The 20302-nt window shown below is 33.7% G+C and overlaps 2 protein-coding genes across 2 annotated transcripts in view; one reads left to right on the top strand and one right to left on the bottom strand.

Annotated features, from left to right (window-relative positions):
• Positions 1-9344, top strand: part of LOC129227673 (uncharacterized) — a 112264-nt gene extending 102920 nt beyond the window's left edge. Inside the window, exons 8-9 of the mRNA XM_054862265.1 lie at positions 1232-1612; positions 8903-9344. Coding sequence (XP_054718240.1) covers positions 1232-1612; positions 8903-8908 — 387 coding nt within the window. The 3' untranslated portion in view covers positions 8909-9344. The remainder of the gene's footprint in view (positions 1-1231; positions 1613-8902) is intronic.
• The window catches only part of LOC129227937 (midasin-like), a 260168-nt gene that overhangs the window by 166504 nt on the left and 73362 nt on the right, over positions 1-20302 (bottom strand). Inside the window, exon 21 of the mRNA XM_054862559.1 lies at positions 19588-19716. Coding sequence (XP_054718534.1) covers positions 19588-19716 — 129 coding nt within the window. The remainder of the gene's footprint in view (positions 1-19587; positions 19717-20302) is intronic.

Genomic DNA, 20302 nt, shown 5'->3' with positions numbered 1-20302 from the left:
ACTATCCGGGCTCAGGAAATATGAATGCAGCAGCCTCTTCAAAGTGACGGTGAAATATTTCACGTTTTGTGTTTAGTGAGTGAAGAGGAAAAGAAACGGCTATCACCCCCCCCCCCCCCCCCCCCATTTCAAAGCTTAATGAAGGCTTCGTTCCGAGCTACCGAATGAAATTTTCATTTTTAATTATTCTTGTACGTACAGAAAAGGCGGCATTATGCTCGGTATTGTTGAGGCATAAGATTGATTGAGAACGGTTGCGGAATTCTCATCTGGATTCGGGGTTAAGAAGAAAAACGTTAAAATTCAATGCGCACACAATCAACCAACCAAAAAAAAAAGATATTTATAGCATAAATTGCAAATAAATAAATAACGAAAGAATGAATGAAAACTAATTATATAGAAGTGTTTCGGGGCTATCAAGAACTCCTTTATCAATGAATGAAGTTATGAAGTTGTCAGCTTTGGGCTAAGTTTAGGCTTCCCTTCATAGTAATTTCAAAAAGAAGCAAAACTATTATTTTGAAAGTAAGAAAAACTTATAAACGTTAAGAAAAGGTGGACAGTCTGAAATGATTTGTCTTCTCAATCGATTTGATCAAACGTTGACTTGTTCACATAAAAACAAAATTTGGCATTTCTACCCATTATGAAGATTTCTTCTCATCTTTCGCGAAAGTTTCGCGAGTAAATTTCATTTCAAACCTTCGTAGTTAAGAAAATGGCCGGAAAGGAAGTTAGGGAGGAACCTTCCCACAAATTTCAGTAATCACGCAGTAGGCGATCAGCCTGTAAGATTATCCTATAATCCAAAATGGCAGTTATTTTATCCCAAACATGTGGCTCCGTCTAGGAGCTAACTCACGAACTGCAGAACTAAATCATTAACCACACGAAAACAAAATCCTTATTTGTCAATCAGCTAATTCCCCGACTTTCTACAATTACTCACAAATTTCTACCCTTCTCAATATTGGGTAAATGACGTAAAATCATTTTAATAACATTTCTGCTTGGGGAAATAGAAGACTAGTATTTTAAAAAATAAGGTCATATCCAGAACCCCTTTTAACTCTTCATTCCTCATTTATATATTCCAATGTTTGATACCAAGACATTTGTAGCACTTACTGTACTTCGACATCTTCAAAAACACCCTTTTAAAAAAAGTACACCTTAAAGTTACTGGAACCCGAACTATATAATGATTGAAGTTTTTTTCTCCCCACAGGGAAACGACCATCTGACAACAACTGCAGGCACGGAACGACGTCGCCGTGTACCCTGCTGCCACCGCCCACTACGACTCGCCGCCTTCTTCCCTGTCGGCGGCACCTCCGCCCCCGCCGCCGCCGCCCCGGTCAAGCGCCAGCTCGCCGGGGAAGCACCACCACCACTACCTGGCGCCGCCGCCGGCGCAGCAACACCGCCGCGGCGGCGGCTCGGACACGGAGGACGAGGCGAGCAGCTTCGACAGCTCTGTGCCGCCCATCCCCTCCTACCAGATACTGCAATGGGGACAACAGGACGGCGGTCCACCCGACTACGGGAAGGACGGACACTGACGACTGTTCCGCGACCTTCGACGACTCACGGAAATCTCAAGCAGACGGTAATAGTATGAGATCCGAACGAAGTTGACCTACCCGAGTTTCCTCTAAGTTATATGTAAAAATGTACAAGGTGTTCCAAAAATGGCTGATACATTTGAAAAATCAATAAAAACAAAACGGATAGCAATAGAAATATACCGTTTGTTGCATTATGCTTGGGACAACAGTACATTTTTAAACTGACATACTTTCAAAAATTTGTTACAATGTTCCTCAACAGACGGAGCTGCAGGTATTTTAAAAGGTATAAAAGATAGCGCAGTCTGTAAGGTCGCCAAAATGACAGGTATATTTAAAAAATCAATGCTGCTCGTTCAGTTTTAATTGATTTTTCAAATATACCGGTCATTTTAGCAATCTTACAGACTGCGTTTTCTTTTATACCTTTTAAAATACCTGCAGCGCTATCTGTTGAGGAACATATTAACTAATTTTGAAAGTTTGTCAGTTTGAAAATGTATTGTTGTCCCAAGCGTAATGCAACAAACGGTATATTTCTATTGCTATCCGTTTTGTTTTTATGGATTTTCCAAATGTATGTCATTTTTGGAACACCCTGTAGTTAAAAATGTTACAAATACAATGGTATAGGCATAGTAAATAAATAGCCTAGTAAATAATCTTGAAACTAAAAATGACAAAGAAAGAGAGGGAATCAAGTAACGTCGAGGCCTGTACTTGTTCCAAGTTTCCCCCCCCCCCCTTTTTCCTGATTTTGGAGAATAATACATTTTCAGAAAACGATAACTTCTGAACGGGAAGACATCACAAATATTCTGTAGCAACTGCGGTAAAAAATGCGGGGTTAAAATTCAAATTTTTACGAGAATGAGAGATTCCTGTCTAAGTTTTATGCCCCTAATAGCACATCATATAAAATAGAACCCTTATGTAACCGTCGTATGAGGGTCACATCAAGGTTCCCGTCGTTTACCGTCACATCAAAATTATCAACAGGTTGCTGCAACTTCCTTACGCGGCGATGCCACAGAGTTACGTTGCAGTGACGTGTTTACAGCGTCAAAAAGAGATCGATTCCAATCGGGACCGCCGCACAAATCCCCACCCCCCCTCCTTCGCGGTGGTCCCGTCCAAATAGACAGTCGCGAAAATGAAAAAGGTCGGAATATTGTGACACTATTTCAATCTTTAAACTTAATATTGGGTGTGTTTTTTTTTTTTTTTTTTCCCTACACACTAACTGTCAGACATACATTAAGTTTCCTTATATTTTATTTATATTTTAAATCCTCCAGCCTTAAATTGTTTACCTTCTAGTTTCTAAAAAAAAAAAATTAAACGGGATTCAAGGTATTCGATGCACTTTTTATTTGGCAGAATGCCAGAGAAAAGATCACTTGGTTATGATAAGGTGAAAGACGAGATTTTTTATTGGACTAATAATTCATCCCTCCGAGTATTTTAAGCATTTATTAATTTACCAACCAAAAATCATAAAACAGTCACCCCAGAAGGCACATTCTGGCCACAGTTAGTGGGTTAAAGCAATTCTTATGCAAAAAAAAAAAAGGACACGAAAATCAAGAGAATTGGACAACAAACATTAAAACTGTTCTATACGTATAAACAATCAACCAAATTGAAAGAGTTAGTAAAAAACCAGCTTTAATCTTTTTCGAAACACATTCGAGGGCAAGTTTAATCTGTGAGACATGAAAAGGGAAACAAAAACAGTTATTAATAGTCTAACACACTGGGGAAGTTTTCTTTAGCTTTAAAAAGTTATTTGTGCGATATTATGGGCGGAAATAATTTTCAGCAGAAATAAATTAAAGAGACTCATCGCTCAATTCATTTATCTTTCAAAAACTATTTATTTAATATAAGGGCGCCTGTGCAAGAGGCCTTGGTCTCAACATGATTGTTAATCTTGATACGGTAATTATGGTTTGCAGGTGAAAGGACTGTTATGCGCCCCCCCCCCCCCCCACATACAAGAAAATAGCTCTGCTTGTGATGCAATATTGATGACGGAAACAGGGGAGCCCTGATTGGAGCTCACTGTGCTTTAAAAAAATTTTGTCAAACGATTCGGTAAAAGTTGTAGGCAATAGTGCAATATTATCATTTCTTAATAATGCCTCTTGTCTCTGCTCGCATTTTATGATTCCAAAAAATTCAAAGTTCCATTCAGCAAATCTAGAACTCCCCCCCCCCTCAGAAAAAAAAAACTTACGATTAGATTGCCCGTGGTCGGAAAGTTAAACTTCCCAAAATTACATACTGATCCCGCAAAATTAAATTGCCCATGCACTCGAAAATACTTCAAACCAAGCAACTCCATTTAAATAGATATTTTCCCCAAAATTATAAATATTCCACTACACTGGTGAATTTTCCTAACAAAAGAAGAAGGAAAAAAGCTTTACATTCTCTCAGAAACAAAGCAGGTTTAATCTCGTAAAAGAATAGGTGAAACCCATATCAGCAAATCACACAACAGGAGTGAAAGAAATTCTCCAGAGAAACGAAATAACACAGCCCCAAGCCAAAATACATATTGTATGTTTTTTTCAAACCTTGCCCCCACAACTTTTTCTTTTTTAAATGGCAGGATAAAAGTTTTTTCCCCCCGTCTTTGGTCGAGACTGCTTATCCAATCAGAGATGAGGATTTTTTCGCGTAATCTTATAACGCAGACGATGGAGAAAAGAAGATCAAACTGTTGAAATAGTATTATGAAAGCTTAAGGATTTTTTTTTTTTTTTTTTTTCGTGGTTACAGTTCCGAGCACAATACTTTCTGCTTAGATTTTCGCAAAACATAAATGAGAAATTTCGCACAATGTTTCAAACGGAGTCAGCCCCTTGCGAAGGTTAGATAGAAGAACCGTAGAGGCCAATGGAACACCAACGAGAGACAGTGAGGGGTACGACAGAAAAAAAATCAATATTTCATTAAAGAATATTTCAACTTTATGAAAAAGATTTTTTTTTTTTTTAAATCAATGTGTATGATACACATAAGGCAGTGTCGGCTCGTGGAAGAGGCCAGAGGGGACCCGGGCCCCTTCCAGGTTTCAGACAATAATTAAAACTTTTTTTTTTGTGTGTGTGCGTACAAGCTTGACAATAAAAAAAGGATTATACCGTACTTTCCTGCTGATTATCTGTTAAAAAAGTGTAAAACTAATGATGTGCGGATTTTACGCTACCGCGGATTATTTGTGTTTGTGCGCGTGTGTTTTTTTCCCTCAACACCAACGCATTGAACCTTAATATTTACAGCAGGATTCGCCGAGACCATTACCCTGCCTGTATGATTTTTTATTTCACATAGTTTGAATGTTCTTCTTACGCGCAACAGGGCATGTAAATCGCTAAGAATTTTTTTTACTAATTTTTTTTATTTGTTTTAAAGCGAATACTGAGATGCATTTTCATTTTTGTTCAAGTTAATTAATTTATAATTTTTACACATTTCTCTAATCATGATAGTTTTGCACTTTATAAATTTGGCCTTGCTTAAAATAAAATTAATTTTACTCATTCAAAATCATTAGTTATTAAAAGATTAAAAATAATATTACTCTTAAAAACGTTAGATTTATATTGCTTTTTAACATTTATGGATACAAATTATGGTACCTTACCGGTGCTGCAAGGGAGGCGTACTGAGCGCTGGAAAACATGCTGGATTAATAATTTTTGTGACTTATTTTGTGGCTTTTCTCTATCTGATTAATGAAATTTTATTTTTGAAAGTCAGGGAGTGAAAGTGCACCACCCTGCTCGGGATCATGGACATAAACATGAGATTAATTCGCGATTTACTTAGTACTTTAAGTATTCTGTAGCTTGTCCAGAGTTTAAAATAAATTTAATTTTATTAAAAAACAAATAATTATTTTTAAAAAGTTTAAATAGTAAAATATTTTTTAAAAAATTTTCTTTCTTCAAAAAACCCCTGGAGGAGGTGGGGGGGGGGTGCAATTATAATCTGGCCCCCTCACTTTTTCAAGGCACGAGTCGCCACTGACACAAGGTGATGATGCACAGCTATTGGAATGCAAAAGCAAAAAAAAAAAGAACTTCTTCACACTTGAGGACTAAACGTTTTATTCCATTTAGATAAGTTCGTTGATGTTGTTCAAAAGCTGATTAGATGCATTTTAAACCAGGTTCCATACATGCATTTGCAAAAAAGATGATAAAAAAACGTTTTTTTTTTTAATTAAATCTTATTTTCAGATAAGCATAACTTGGCAATGAATTTCCCAAACACTTCTTGAAAAAACGCGGAAAATAAATTCTACATTCAGACCTTGAATAAGAGGTGCTGGGGGAGGGGGGGGGGGAGCTTTTCTTCGGGAGGCAGCGTTTCTAGGGGAAACAAAATCGCTGACGTATTTCTTGATTTCAACAAACATTACCAAAGATCGCCTTAAATAGCATTTATAAAACTCCAACTTCAAAAAACTGTCAGGGAAGATTTTCTGAACTTCATCTCTTCCCTTGCGTAACCAAAAATTGTCGACAATCTCGCCTAATTTTAAATATTCCTCAAAAGAGCAAACAAACCTCTCCGCCCCCTAACACCAAAGATTTTTTAAAATTGGGTTAAGACTTCAATTTCGAAAAAAAAAAAAAAGAAAAAAAAAATCGGGAGACATGGCCCTCAAACTTTTCTTTTCAGCTCACATCACGACAGATCGTCTAAAAAGTGTCATTTAAACTTCAACGTAAAAAAATAAAAAACAAACAAACAAAAAAAAAAACGTGGAAGATTCTTTGACCAAGATAGCAACTGATTTTTTTTTTTTTTTTTTTTTTTTTTGACTTCAATTTCGGAAAACTTTTGAGGAAAGGTCACCAAACCTCACTTGTTTCTAATATCACCAAAGAGAGTCAAAGTGCGTTTTTAATTGGAACCAATTTCCAGGGGAGATTCAGAACGAAAAATGGAAGGGATTAGGGGGAGGAATGCCAAAATATGTCAAATTCAGCTCCTTGCTAATATGTGTATCAAAAATGCAAAAATCATGGTTCTTACATATACTTACTGTAACATGTTACTTGAAATAAATTTTTGTGACTCATTTATTTCATACCTCGCTATTTATTTCATCCCGAATGCAGTAGTTTGAAAATTATTTTTTATTGCTTGCTTTTATCTTACTTCTACTGCATATTGTCAATCTGTTTAGTCCGGGAAAAAAAAGAGAAAATGTTACACTATCTATATCTCTTTTCGTTTTCTGCACTACTTGCAATTTAAAAAAAGGTTGTTGTAACAAGAAATCTATAGTTTATTTTTTCTTTAAAACTTAAAATCGCTGTTTCTTACAAAGTTTGAACAATACTGTAAAACTATACAATTTAGTACTTCAATTCAGAGACTGGAAAGTTCAAATGAGGTGCCTAAATAATCAAACGTTCTGGAATCCTTGAAAAGAATTAGATAAGTCTTTGAAATTCATAAGCAAAGTGTGCTTCAATTTTATTTCGGGTCATGTGTATAAATTATGAACTGTTCAAATGGGCATTATGATACTCTCTAATTACCTATTTTCTAAATATGTATACCATTTCTTTTAAAGCATTAACTTACATTACAAAGCACATTTAAAGCATAAAACTTTTTCAATTTTTTTATTTGCCTATTCTCCCCCCCCCCCCATGAGATTTTTATCGATCCAATTACCCTTTAAAAGACTTTAAAATGCAGAATTTTCTATCCATTTTTCAAAATTTTCCACCGGGGCAAAAATCCCTTGACTCTCTAAAATTGGAGATATTCCACATCCTACTTAAAAGGAGCCCTGTGTCCCTCTCTTGATACCAGTACCCCTCTTAAAATCAATTCAAAAAGGACAGCATGCAAACACATTAATAAAAAAATGACACGCAAAAAAGTAAAACATGGCCTTATGCACCACAGGAGAAAAGACAAAAACATAAGGGTGAGGACACTTTTTAAAATGTTGCTCGAAAAAGCCAAAAAAAAAAAAAAAAACCCTGCCCTTCCCCCCTCTGGAACTTAGTCCTAAATCTGTCTGTGGACAACAGTCTAAAAAATCCTCATTTAAGTGTGAACAATGGCAAAAGTGCCCATCCCCTCTAAGAGCAAGGTCGCCCCCCCTCCCCCAGGTGGGCACCCCTTACAATGGTCCCTGAAGATCCCCATCAGGACAGGGACAACACTCCCTAAAAATTCCGATTAAAAGTCGCCTATGGAAAAAAGAAAAATATTACTTTATCTGTGATAGAATTAAGATAAAGTTTGATGTCCCTCGAAAAAGTTCCATCAGGATAAGGAAAATTGTTCTAAAAACTGACTTTCAGAATAAGGCAAACTTTCAAAATAACATCAAGAGTCTCAAAATAAAACTCAGCCAGGCAAAACAGCCCCATATAATCCCCTTTTGAAAAAGGACAGTGTCCCTCAAAACTTCTGTTAGAATAAGGACATCAGCATTTCAAAATTCACACCTTAAACAACGCTTAAATAATGTTAACAATGCATGTTACTAATCCAATCATTAAAGAAAGTTACAAAAAAAATCGAGCCATAATCATTAAAGTCTAAATATTCTAGTCATTATCATTTATTTGCAACTATGCCAATCATTATCATTAAAGTCGAAATATTCCTGTCAGAAAGTTTAATTCATCGAGAATTAGTCAAACAATGCTGAAATTCAAAGAAAATCACTAAACTTACATTAAATTACAAAAATTGGAAAAAAGAAAAAACAAAAAATGCATTAAAATCTTACCTATTTTGGTAAATTAGCAGAGTTTGAAGGCAAGTATTAATGTCAGAAAATCAACACCTCATTCAAATAAAACTCATATAAGTTGCTTTGATATTTACCCAAACCTGTTTTTATGCGGTGGATAGGGACCACATAAAAAAAATTGTTTGAAACTTCACAAGTAGCTTTAAAAAGTTGTTTTTTTGCAACACAGTTAAAAAATATTTTTTTTATATGGTGGATAGAGACCGCATATCCACATATAAAAAATCTCACATAGAAAATAACCCAAAAACTTACAAAATTGTAATATCTAAACAAAATCAAAATAAACCAAGTGATAATTTTTGCCAAGTAGTCGGACAAAATTTCCCGAAAAAGGAAATTTTTGGGAGGTCACAGTGACTTTCCATCGGGGGGCTCGCACTCATTTTAAAAAGAATTTCGTCAATTGAATCTCAATCTAATAGAAATTTTAATATACCGCACAAAAAAAAAAAAATCACATGAAAAAAAGACTGCATAAAAACAGGTTTGGGTGTATTTAAATCTTTCATTCTATTCCTTCCAGATTTGAAAACAAAGAAGTTACCCCCAGCCGCCTCGGAAATCGAGAATCTTCAAAGGCCCGCATCTCACACATCAATGTATACTTAGCAATGTTTTTTCCTCCTAGAAACTGTGATCACAGTCACCGGATAGAGCACAGAAGAGAGACAGTGAGAGACATTCATTTCCTATCAATGTTTGATACTTTGACCGATTCCTGTCGACCGGAGGCTCGGTCGACCATTCGAGGAAAGGTGACCGAGAGAAAGTTATAACAAATATATATGTACATATGAAACTTAACATTTAGCAATCAGATAGATTCAATTGTAAAGCACTTTCAACTTAAGAATGACTTTTGTAGTGATGTAGTATCACTTTACTATATCTGTTATTATTCAGCCCTATGTAAAGGCATATTAAAAATTCAAATATTCATGTATATATATTTTAAATGACTCCATTAAAAATCTCGTGTGAACACCACATGACTTCTACATGGATTAAATTACCCACATTTCTTTAACAACTAAGAAATAACACACTTTGATCTCTCAAACCTTTTAGTTTTATAACAAAGTCACTTCAGCATACAGTAGACTAACAACAAGTATATAGTGAAAAAGGAGCTTTTAAAACCACTTTCAAACTGATGACTTGAATTGAGGAAAGCCTCAAAAACCCTGTATTATTTGAGAAGTTTGAAAGAATGAAAAGAATTTAATTTCTTTGACCAAAATTAACTTTTTAACTACAGTAAACTCCTGATTATCCACGACGCGGGCCATCTGCAAGTAAATTAACAATCAAGAACATGTATTTTTGTAGCAAAAAGCAAGTATCAATAACTGTTTTTTTTTTTTTTTTTTGTCAAAAAATTGTAAATTTAAACTTTGTTGCTTTTCTTTCATTTATTTATTTGCTTGCTTATTTATTTATTTACTCTGTTACTGCGCTTTCCTCATTGTAAATACCTTTGTTCTTTAAGATCGTTTGGGGAAAATGCAAAACATTTTTACTGTACTGAATACAGAAAGTATTAGGCATCAATGCAGCCAAGTTTCCGAGGCAGAATAATTTCTACTTTATTTTCCCCTCAATTTAGCTCTTTTGCAGTTTATCCACATTTTTTTACTATTCGCGGCACTTGTGCTACTTAATTCCGTGGATAATCAGGAGTTTACTATGTACTACTATTCATTTTTGTTTTCGGCAATAAGTTCCATCCACCAACGACAGAGCAAGCACAATAAAAGCTAATAAAGAGGTCAAGGGAAATCAGTGATTGCAAAAACAGACCCTTGGTTGCAAACTTGAAAAGCAAAGTTAGAAAAAAAAGGAATAAACGTGAATAATTTTCAAAAAAAAAATCAAGTGTTAAAATGCTATAAAACTCTTAAGGATAAAACTTTTGGAAACTCTGGTCCAAGTGCAGTTGGCTGTCTGTTTAACGACTTTCAAGGGACCACAAAAAATCATCCTTAAGTAGAAAGTGTCCTTAAATAGAATGCTTTTAACACTATAGTGAACAATTTGGGACAGTGAAAAGCCATCTTTCAATAGAGAAAGTCGTTAAATAGAGCGTCGTTAAACAGAGAGCCAATTGTATAAGCCAACTCTCAACTTCTAAGCCTCAAATCCTTAATAATTTTTTCCACTTACATGCAAGTATATGAAGCAAGAATTTCAAATTTTGAAGGAATAATTAACTATCATATACAAAACTTCATAAAATGTTTCAAGATGCAATCTAATTTTCTTGCTGTGAGTTTAGTGTCTCAAATTTATAATCAGGGTCTCTAATTTTTAACTAAGTCTTGAGATTTTCAGAGAATATTACACTGACATAAAAAGTTGAATGCAAAAAATTACACATGCTCATTTCGCTTTTAAAAAAAGGATTCCATTGAAATTTAAAGGCATGCAACAGTATTCCTCAAAAGTTTACAAATTATGCAGATATAGAAGCATATTCAATTCTAACACAATTGATCACATTCGAATTTGATCGTATTTTACCTATCAATAGCGCAGCCAGAAATTTCCTTTTTCCCACCCAGAAGGAAAATCACTACATTGCTGGTACATAAATTCAGTCGAATCGAACTCAGTGGAGCTGAGTATGTCCTTTAATCCAAAACAGTAAAGAATCTCTTCTTTAACAAAGTTCATAACCCCAATTTTTTTTTTTTTTTTGGTGCTAACGAGTGAATACAGTAGCTTGTATTACTATTTAGTACACCACCTAACAAAACTTTAGCTTTAATGAGCATGTAATGATGCACAGCCAAGGAGCAAATTTAGAGTCTTACTGTAGCTCTGAGGCAAAGATATTTGGAATCTTTGTAGGTTTTTTGTAATTGATATGTCTATTAAAATGGAACTGCCCATACAGAAAACTAAATTTCTAATCCCATAGAAATTTTTTTAAACTCTTAAGTAAAGAATAGTTTGAGGTTCTTTCAAAGTCGTAATAATAGCAACAACAATAACAATGATGAGCATGGCAATTCAAATAGCAGAGCATGGAAATTATGAATGTAGTCCTATTAGGTAAAATAATATTGATTCTTCAAGATAGAAATGGACAACACCCAAAAACACAGATTACATGTCCGGTCAGCATACGTTAAAATGAAACAAATTCTTAAGCTTAACCAAATACAGTGAATGGGTTGCCTAAATTATAAGAGAAAGTCGGACTTATTTCTATCATTTCAGAAGTAAATTATCAAATGTCAGTAAATTCATTAAAAAAATGATTTATTATGTTACTGACTTATAGTATGAACTGACAATTACAACCCACTCTGAGAAATGAAATTCCCTGATTTTAACTGGTTTTCTAGAAAAAATCGTATGAAAGCCCAATCTTGAATTTTGAATTTGCAATTTACTGAAGGAATGTAAAAATGTATGACTTCCTTTGAAACGCAATTAAAAACAAACCATCAAGTATTCTAATATTGGAACAATAATATTCATTCTTAAAGGCTTCTTTAAGCTGATACTGGTAAATTTACTTATTTAGGGTCTATCACAAAGCATTTTTTGACATCGTCTATTGCAAAACTATAAAAAACCTTAATCATGTACATTTCTGAATCCCTTCTGGGCCCCTATGGTAGAGGAGGACCCTCGCAATTGCAACATATTAAATCACTGTCTGCTGATACAGTGAGTCTTTGGGTAAATACTTGTATCACTTGCAAAAAGGTACATTAGAACATAAGAAATAACTTACTGCACCTTAGCATGGTACCTAGAAAAATTCCCTGAAACACTAACTTACTGCAGCAGTTTATGATGATTTCCAGGTGATTTCCCAAAATTCTCCTCGTTTTAGAAAGAATTAATGATTGTCCTTGACTTTTTAAGGACTTTTTCAATCAAAATAAAACTTCCCAAGAATCCTGAGTTTCAGGACTCTGATACACAGCAATTTGATAAAATCGAAATAATACCATAGTTTACAAGTTTTGCATTCCAATTCAAAAAAAAAAAAAATGACTAAACTTTCACTGAATATAATTTTTGAAACAGAGACAAATTAAAATATGTTTACTTTTTTAAGATTACTTTAAAAATTATTAGAAAAAAATATTACTAATAACGATTAACTTCAATTTTGAACAGAACCTTACAGGGTTCATACTCAATTCGGATGAAAAAATTCCATGACTTTTCCTAGACTTTTTCATGACTTCATAAAAAGTTTCATGACCTCATTAAATGAAGAGAAAGGTACTACTTAATGTCAAACCTGCCAATTTTTGTAAGTGGGCATTAGCAAAACTTTTACATGAATGCCACTACCTCATCAAAGCACTTACTTGACTAAAAAAACATCAGTGCACACAGCAGAAACTATAATTTGTCTTTAGCATATAAACTTAAGTTACGTAAAAATATAGTGAATGCAATATATACTGATGTTTAAATGCCTAATAATTTAATAAATAGGGCAAAATAGTAATGAATGGGACAGAAGTTGAATGAGTTATTACTTAGTTTCCAATCGCAAATTTATTTTAAAAAAATATTGCCATTTGGTGTCAACAGTGCTTCTAATCATCCATGTAATTTGACAGTATTTTCATTCATTGAAGTAAAGTCATGTTAGCCAGTAAATTCATTTTTCTGAACCAGTGATATCACAGCTGGCCACATGGATCAATTTTGCGAGCTTCACGTTGGGCACCTACTGTTTGACTATTAGAATTCCCCTATTTTTACGTTCTATCGCCTGACAAAAGTCTTCATTTTCTAAAGCTTTCACAAATTAAGATAAACTCTGACAATTAAAAGTGGTTGAAATAAACTTGGATGCAATTTAATTGCACTTTTTTAGTAGGCGTGGTAAAATCTGTAACATACTAAGTCCACTACTACAGAATATAACATAAAAGAAGTTCTAAAAATAATGGTGAATTCAAAATTAAGGATGTCCCAGCAGTAAAATCACATTACAAAAAAAGGCGGGAAAGTGTTACACACAGAAGCGGATGCAATAGGATTCCTAAACTCAGAATTGTTTTTGAGATCGTTCAATTTTCAAGTATTATTAGTTTTTACATCCAATACGGTTAAACCATTCCATATTTTAATTCTCTACTGTTCTTTACTACTGCCCAAGACATTTTCCCATGACTTTAAATAAATTTCCATGACTTATAATGAAAATATTAATTTTCCATGGCTTTTTCCAGGTCTGAAATTTGTTAATTTTTTTTCCATGACTTTCCAGGATTTCCATGACCCGTATGAACCCTGACCTTACTTAAAATTTGCATTGCTTTAATTTTATTCAATGGAAAGCAAGTGCATTGGTAGCAACTAGAGTGGCTTGAATGATCAGAGTGACGACAAGCATGCCCCCCACTGAGAAGCGAGGAAGCGCCTTTGTCCGCCGGAGGGCATCTTGAAGAAAGTCTCATAGACTTAACATAGGAAGATTGGATGGGTCTCAGAAAAACGTTGTTTTTGTGAATAATCAGTTTTGTACTGATATTTTACCTTATGTCTCAAGTGCATAAATGTATAGGCTATCATTTTTTATCATTTTTGCCTTTCTAAGCGAGAAACTGATTTATTATAGAGCAATGATCTTAGGACTTTGGATTCGGATAGAGTTGGCGGGCTTTTTGGCTTCACTAACGTTGCGGCAACCATTCTCGCTTTAGGAGCGTTTGATTTTCTGGTTTTAGAAGTTATAGTTTTGCTTGTAAATAGGTTTCAGCCCGTAATATTTTTACTCAAATGAAATAATTATCTGAAAATAAAATGCATCTTGTTTGTAAGAAAAAGAAATATACAGTGAAACCTCCCAATAGCGGAGGTTTCACTGTATATTTCTTTTTCTTACAAACAAGATGCATTTTATTTCTGGACCAAAGTTTATGTCCGTTAAGGGGAGTGTCCGCTACTGGGGAGTTTGATTTTACAATGCTACTTTTCACTTAATCTGGCAATAATGTGCCGATTCCTCATCAGCGTCTGGAGGGGAAAGGACACGGCGCCGACACTCCTCTCCTAAAATCTAGTGTGTGGTGGGGGGGGGGGATGCAAACTGATAAAGCAAAGTACTGTGTAAAATGAGAAAGATTTTTTTCCTCTTTTTTTGCTGGAATTTTGTACATGAAATGAAAACAAAACTTTCATAAGCTTCGACTTAAAAGTTTGTTCGATTTGAATGGCTGTTGTTTTGGAGCAAAAGGGGTGTTAATCTTCTTATTGGTACTGGTTAGCCCCAGAACATCCTAAAGGAGTAGAAAACATGCTTGCTACGAAAGCAGCGCTGAGCAACATTTTACCAGACACAGAAAAATAAAACGAAACTCAGCTGATTTACTGTCCACTTATCTCAAAGGTCTGGGGATTCAGAAACTGTCCGCTAACGGGGAGTGTCCGCTATCTGGGAGTGTAGTGTCCGTTAAGGGAGGTTTAACTGTACATTAGTTATTATGGAAATTATTTAAAGCTTATTCTCTAAAGCTGCTTATTATTTATGATTCATTATAGAGAAAATTGAAGCTGTTGCACATTTTTATTGTTTGTTATAAACAAGAAATTAGTATCTTTTCACAAGATTAAAATATCATCAAACCACCATTTCATAAAACTTTCAGTTTTGTGCAATTTGCAATTACCTAGTTGTAGCATTCAGCTGACGATATACTTATTATTTTTTTTCTAATTTCTTCGAAGATAAAAGTTTTTTTTTTGAAGACTATACAGTGAAATACGTTTAACATGAAAATGCTTAACATGAAAAATCAGTTTACCCAAACTGGAATAGCGATCCGAACTGTATACTGTGCACTTAAATATAAATCTTTTAACACGAAATTCATTTAAAATTTAAAAAATTTCAGTCCTTTTAGCTTCGTAATAAACGTTTTCCACTGTACTTTGCTATAACTATTCCAATTGAATTGTTTATTTTGTAAAGAATTTGTCTGCATTGATGCAGTGAGAACTATCATTGAATTATTTTATCATGAATTCTCAATTCAAGCTTTTTAGAACAGTACATTTCAGTTATCCATAGCTAATCGTTTGTTTTGGTCTTTTCAATTCTTATTTTCATTTAAGTTGGATATAGCAGAAATTAATTAAACTTATTCATATGCATATATCTGTACCTGAGAGGCAAAGGGAATTTAGTCACAAAAACAAAACCAAGAAACGAGTTAGAAATTTTTCTTTTCTAATTATTTTAAAAAACTCGACTGGATTGCCATTTATGAGCTTAAGGAATGAAAATTTGTTCATTGAAATCTTTGCCCTTAATTCTTCTTATACTTATGAATAGAGTTTAAAATATTGAGTAAAATACGGTGCAAAAATCTCAATTTTGAATCAGGTGACTTGCCCTGAACCGCCCAGCTACAGATATATTATGTTTCTTGCTTCAAGAGGAACTTTTCTTATATTGCACGTTACAATAAGCAATGGAAGTTCATTATTTATTTTGCGAATTTTCTCTTGTTGAAAAACAACTTATTATCATAGCATTTTTTTTCTCAAGAAGACTTATTTGAAAAAGTAATGCTCTTCTTCCCTCATTCATTTCTCCTGGGAAAGTTAAAATTTGTCATTTACTTTGTTTTCATTCATGCACACATAATATGTAAAGAAAATGGTGATGTCACTTATCATTTCCAATTCGTTTTAGTAAGAAATCTTATGTATGTATTTGTTTTTGGCGGATACGTGAAAATAAAGAATGGTGAGAAACTCAGTAGCCTCTGTGAAATGCTTCAGAAACTGAAGTCACTTCTAGTGTCAAAACCGCGATAACGATTCACACTTAGTGGCAAATTGATTAAGTTCAGCCAAACGGTCAAAATTTTCTCTCATCGCATCTGGACAAAAGTTGCAGCCCCGCTTGTCCGGGGAGAAAAATCACTGCTGTTGTCGCCACTCTGTTTTCACGGCACTCTAGTAACAACAAGCTTGAATCCATATGATTTGAATCATCAGAGCTTAACCTTAAAATTGGATTGTATTTAGAAAGGGCCTGCAAAGTTTGTAAATTACATTATTTATTTCGTTTAATTTGTTTGTCATATATCATATTGTAGAAATTACTGTCAAATTAACATTCATTTCAAAGAAATTAACAATGAGGTAAAAATTGAAAAGGAAAAAAAAAACACTTTTTTGCTTTTTAATGTGCTTTGTGCTTGATAAAACCATTAAGGGCATCTATAAAAGTTGAATGATTTTGTGTGTGTAACAGATGAAAGCAGAGAAATTTCAAAAGGCAAAACGAGATAAAATTCTGTTACTTTGTACTCCTACATAAGTAAAGAATTAATATTCTTACAAAATCATAAGATAAAATTTTTAGTTACAACTTTTCACATCAATGAAATATCGAGCACCTTTTTCTTTTGTAAATATAAAAGAGCTCAATTATTCAAACTCTGACGATCTGAATTGCTGGTTATCTCTAAAATAATAAGATGGAAAACTACTATGATTCCCAAAATTATGATCCTGTCCAAGAGCCCCTCTGCAACGCCAGTGTAGGTGCAAACGGAACATTATTGGAATGGTGAGTTCCTGCCTCACTTGTGAGTTCACTGGTGAGTTCCTGATGCAGTTCTGTTATTGAGTTCTAATGAACAGTACTTGTTACTTGTAAGTATGCTTACATGTACAAGTTTTGCCTTTTCCTTTAATTAAAAGTCTCTTTTTTTTTTCAAAAAAATTTTTTTTCTCCTATTTTCAACATACATACAGAAATTCTCTTTTCTGCCTAAATTATTATTTCCAATGGAAGAATATATTTCTCACTTACAAAAACTAATTTGTACCTCTGTGTCAGAAATTTAAGCATGTGTCAGTACCAACAACATACATTTAAGCAGCCATATTTTACCACTTGTGACACAGGTCAACAAAAGAGTAATACTTCTTTAGGGATGTATATAAGAAGAAATTTGATGTGACCGCAGAGTCACGGGGGGCAGTGGAATTAACGGCGGTGGCGGTTAATTAAAATAGATCCTTTTTGGGACAAAATCCCATTATCCCAATTCTTGACTATCCAAATGGGGCCTGGTGCCGATTGATTCGGATAATTGGAGCTCTCCTGTACATAAATATATAATCCTGTATATTTTCTAAAATGAAAATTTAACTGATTATTATTTTTTTTTTTAAATTTAACTAATAACTTTCATCTAGTTTCAAAATTCCAAATTAACTAACAGAACATGAAATAGAATTTTTTGAATACCCTATACTTATTTTTCAAATTAATCCTTTGCATTTTCAGTTCTAATTTAATATTTTCACAAACAACAGTTGCATAATTTTTTACTCTAAACAATTTGCTTAATTTATTTGTATCTAGATATTTGTTTAACTTATTTACATTTAATCTAGATGAATTAGTTTGAACATCATTTTGCTTAAAGATAGAGCAATATCCGACATGGAAAAATCCATTTGTGTCATTGTATTAAAACAAATTTCCATGATGGAAGAGTGGCAACTCTGGTCGTAAGCAAATAGATATACCTTTCTTTTCTAAATTAATACATTAAGAAGTATTTGCATTATTTGAAAAATCAAGAAATTCAGGCAAGATAAACACATTAGGTAAAATCCATGTCAATTCAACAAGGGCTGTAACATGATGGTCTCGGATTTTTTTGAATTTAACAAACGTTAAAATTCATAAAAAATGAAGACATAACTTTTTTTTTGCCAAAAAAATTTCTGGGTACAGGCCGACAAAGATGGCAGTTTTGTCATGATTTCTCACATGGGATTTTCGTCAAAATCTTTAAAGTACATTATCTCAGGACCGTAGAATATTTTTTTGCATTTATTGCCAATTATGAATTTTTTCAACAGATTTGCGTAGATGCACCTGTTATTTTCTCCTCTTACACAGTTGTTTAAAAATCAAGTACACTAAATGGTACATAATATGCGGTCACTAATAGTACAAAAATTTTTGTCTGCAATAGAGGGGTTTAATAATGTTATTTGCCTTGGAATCGGGGAATTAAAAATTGTCCGCATAAGAGGGGTGTCGCATTTGAGAGGTGTCCGTTAAGGGGGGTTTTGCTGTATATTGAAAACAGCTTTTTGACCAACGAGTTATGACTAATTTTTAACACTTCATGCAAGCCTGTAGAACTATACATATTGCATCAGGCTCAATGGCTTTAAGTTGAAAAGGCTAAATAAAAATGAATATTTCATCTTTTTAATGTGCACTCCAGCTATAAGTGTAACACTACATAAAAAAATTAACACGTATTAATCCCAGTTGTCCCATTAACTATTTAATTTCATTTTGTATGAGTTCTTTAAAATGTAGTGACTTATAAATAAGACAGCTAAAGTGCATATGGATCAAATAAATCTCGTAGTTTCAAGCCCCCTCAGCCAAGCCTAAATTTTTGAAATTTAGAAAGCTTTACGTGCATGGAACAATTCTAATCAAAGAAACGTATTATCGGTATTATTTCCACTAAAAAGCTTTGCAGGAATTTAAAAAAAAAAAAAATCGCAGTAAAATTTTATATCACAACAAGTTGTCTCTCTGCTAGTACATCTTATGATAGAATACCTAAATATTATTGTACACATAGATGATTAAATACCAATTAAAAAACTTTCAAGTAAGCATCCTCATATATATAATAGCCAATGATCGAGTAACGCTCCTGATGTCATCAACAATGAAACTCGCGGCACGGCAAGATAATTTGATAATATGTTTTGGTAATTTTTAACATGCAGAGAAAGCCTTTATTGTGACAAGGCTTAACTCGATCCGGTAACTTAACTGTTTTACTGGTAAGACTCATTTCAGGGGAATGAAGATACGAAAGAATGGTCAACAATGAACGCTATCTAATGAAGTTAAGGGTTAATCCACTGGAGTTAAAGTTTAAAACTTCAACTATCAAAATATCACCAAACAGACAATGACTTTGTTCAAATGTAGAAGCAATTTTCACTCGTCATATCTTGACAGGCATTTTCTACTTGAAGAATAAAGGTTCTTCAATAAAACTAAAATTTTTTCTTATCTTTTTCTTGTGTCTATAGAAATTAATTACACTACCAGCGATTAAGAAAAACATTTCATAAAATTTTCACTTTAGAGTGAACACAAAAAATCGAGTTTATCGATTCAGTTTTCTGTTTTTGTCAATTTAAACAAATCTCACTAACCTGTTCATATCCACCAAGGATTTCAATAGTGTCCATCTCAGAATTCACTGACATGATATGGAGTTCTTGTCCGCACAAATCAGCTAAAAGTCTTACTAAAGTCGATTTCCCAGAGCCAGATGGTCCAATCTAGAAAAACACAGCAAAACAAAAGAAAATTGCAATTAAAACTTGTAAGCAAACTTCAAACTATCTTTTTTTAAAATTCTGACTATTTTATTTAAAGAACATTAAATAATAGTTAATATACATTCAAAGTAGCGAGGTATAATTTGATATCAAGTAGCCAAAAGTTTCTTTGCAATAAAATAAAAGTTTTGTTACTGTTACTCCCCCCCCCCCCCCCCCACCCTTTTAGGAGTACCTCTCTCTCTCTCTCACACACACACACACACAAAAAAAAAAAAAAATTAATTAACTGATACTCTTTAAACTAGGGTTGGCTTTCTGCCGGCAGAAACTGGTTATAACCAGTAAAATCCGTCTGAAACTTGCAAAATTTTCGTCTTTAATAATTCAAGTAATTACTAAATGATATTCATTTAAGTAAACTGAAAATTAAACTTCATTTCATCATTTTAAAAATAAAATCCTATGCTAGTGCCCTTGATTTACTTCGGAAAGGCAACTTTTCAACTGCAGATACTCGTAATACTTGGATTAATCTAACGTAGGACGAAAAAATCATATGAGTGCTTAAGAAAGAGAAGTGACA

Source organism: Uloborus diversus, chromosome 8, assembly GCF_026930045.1.
Source record: "Uloborus diversus isolate 005 chromosome 8, Udiv.v.3.1, whole genome shotgun sequence".
Lineage (NCBI taxonomy): Eukaryota > Metazoa > Arthropoda > Arachnida > Araneae > Uloboridae > Uloborus > Uloborus diversus.
Note: the sequence above shows the minus strand (reverse complement) of the source record. Positions and strands in the feature narration are given on the sequence as shown.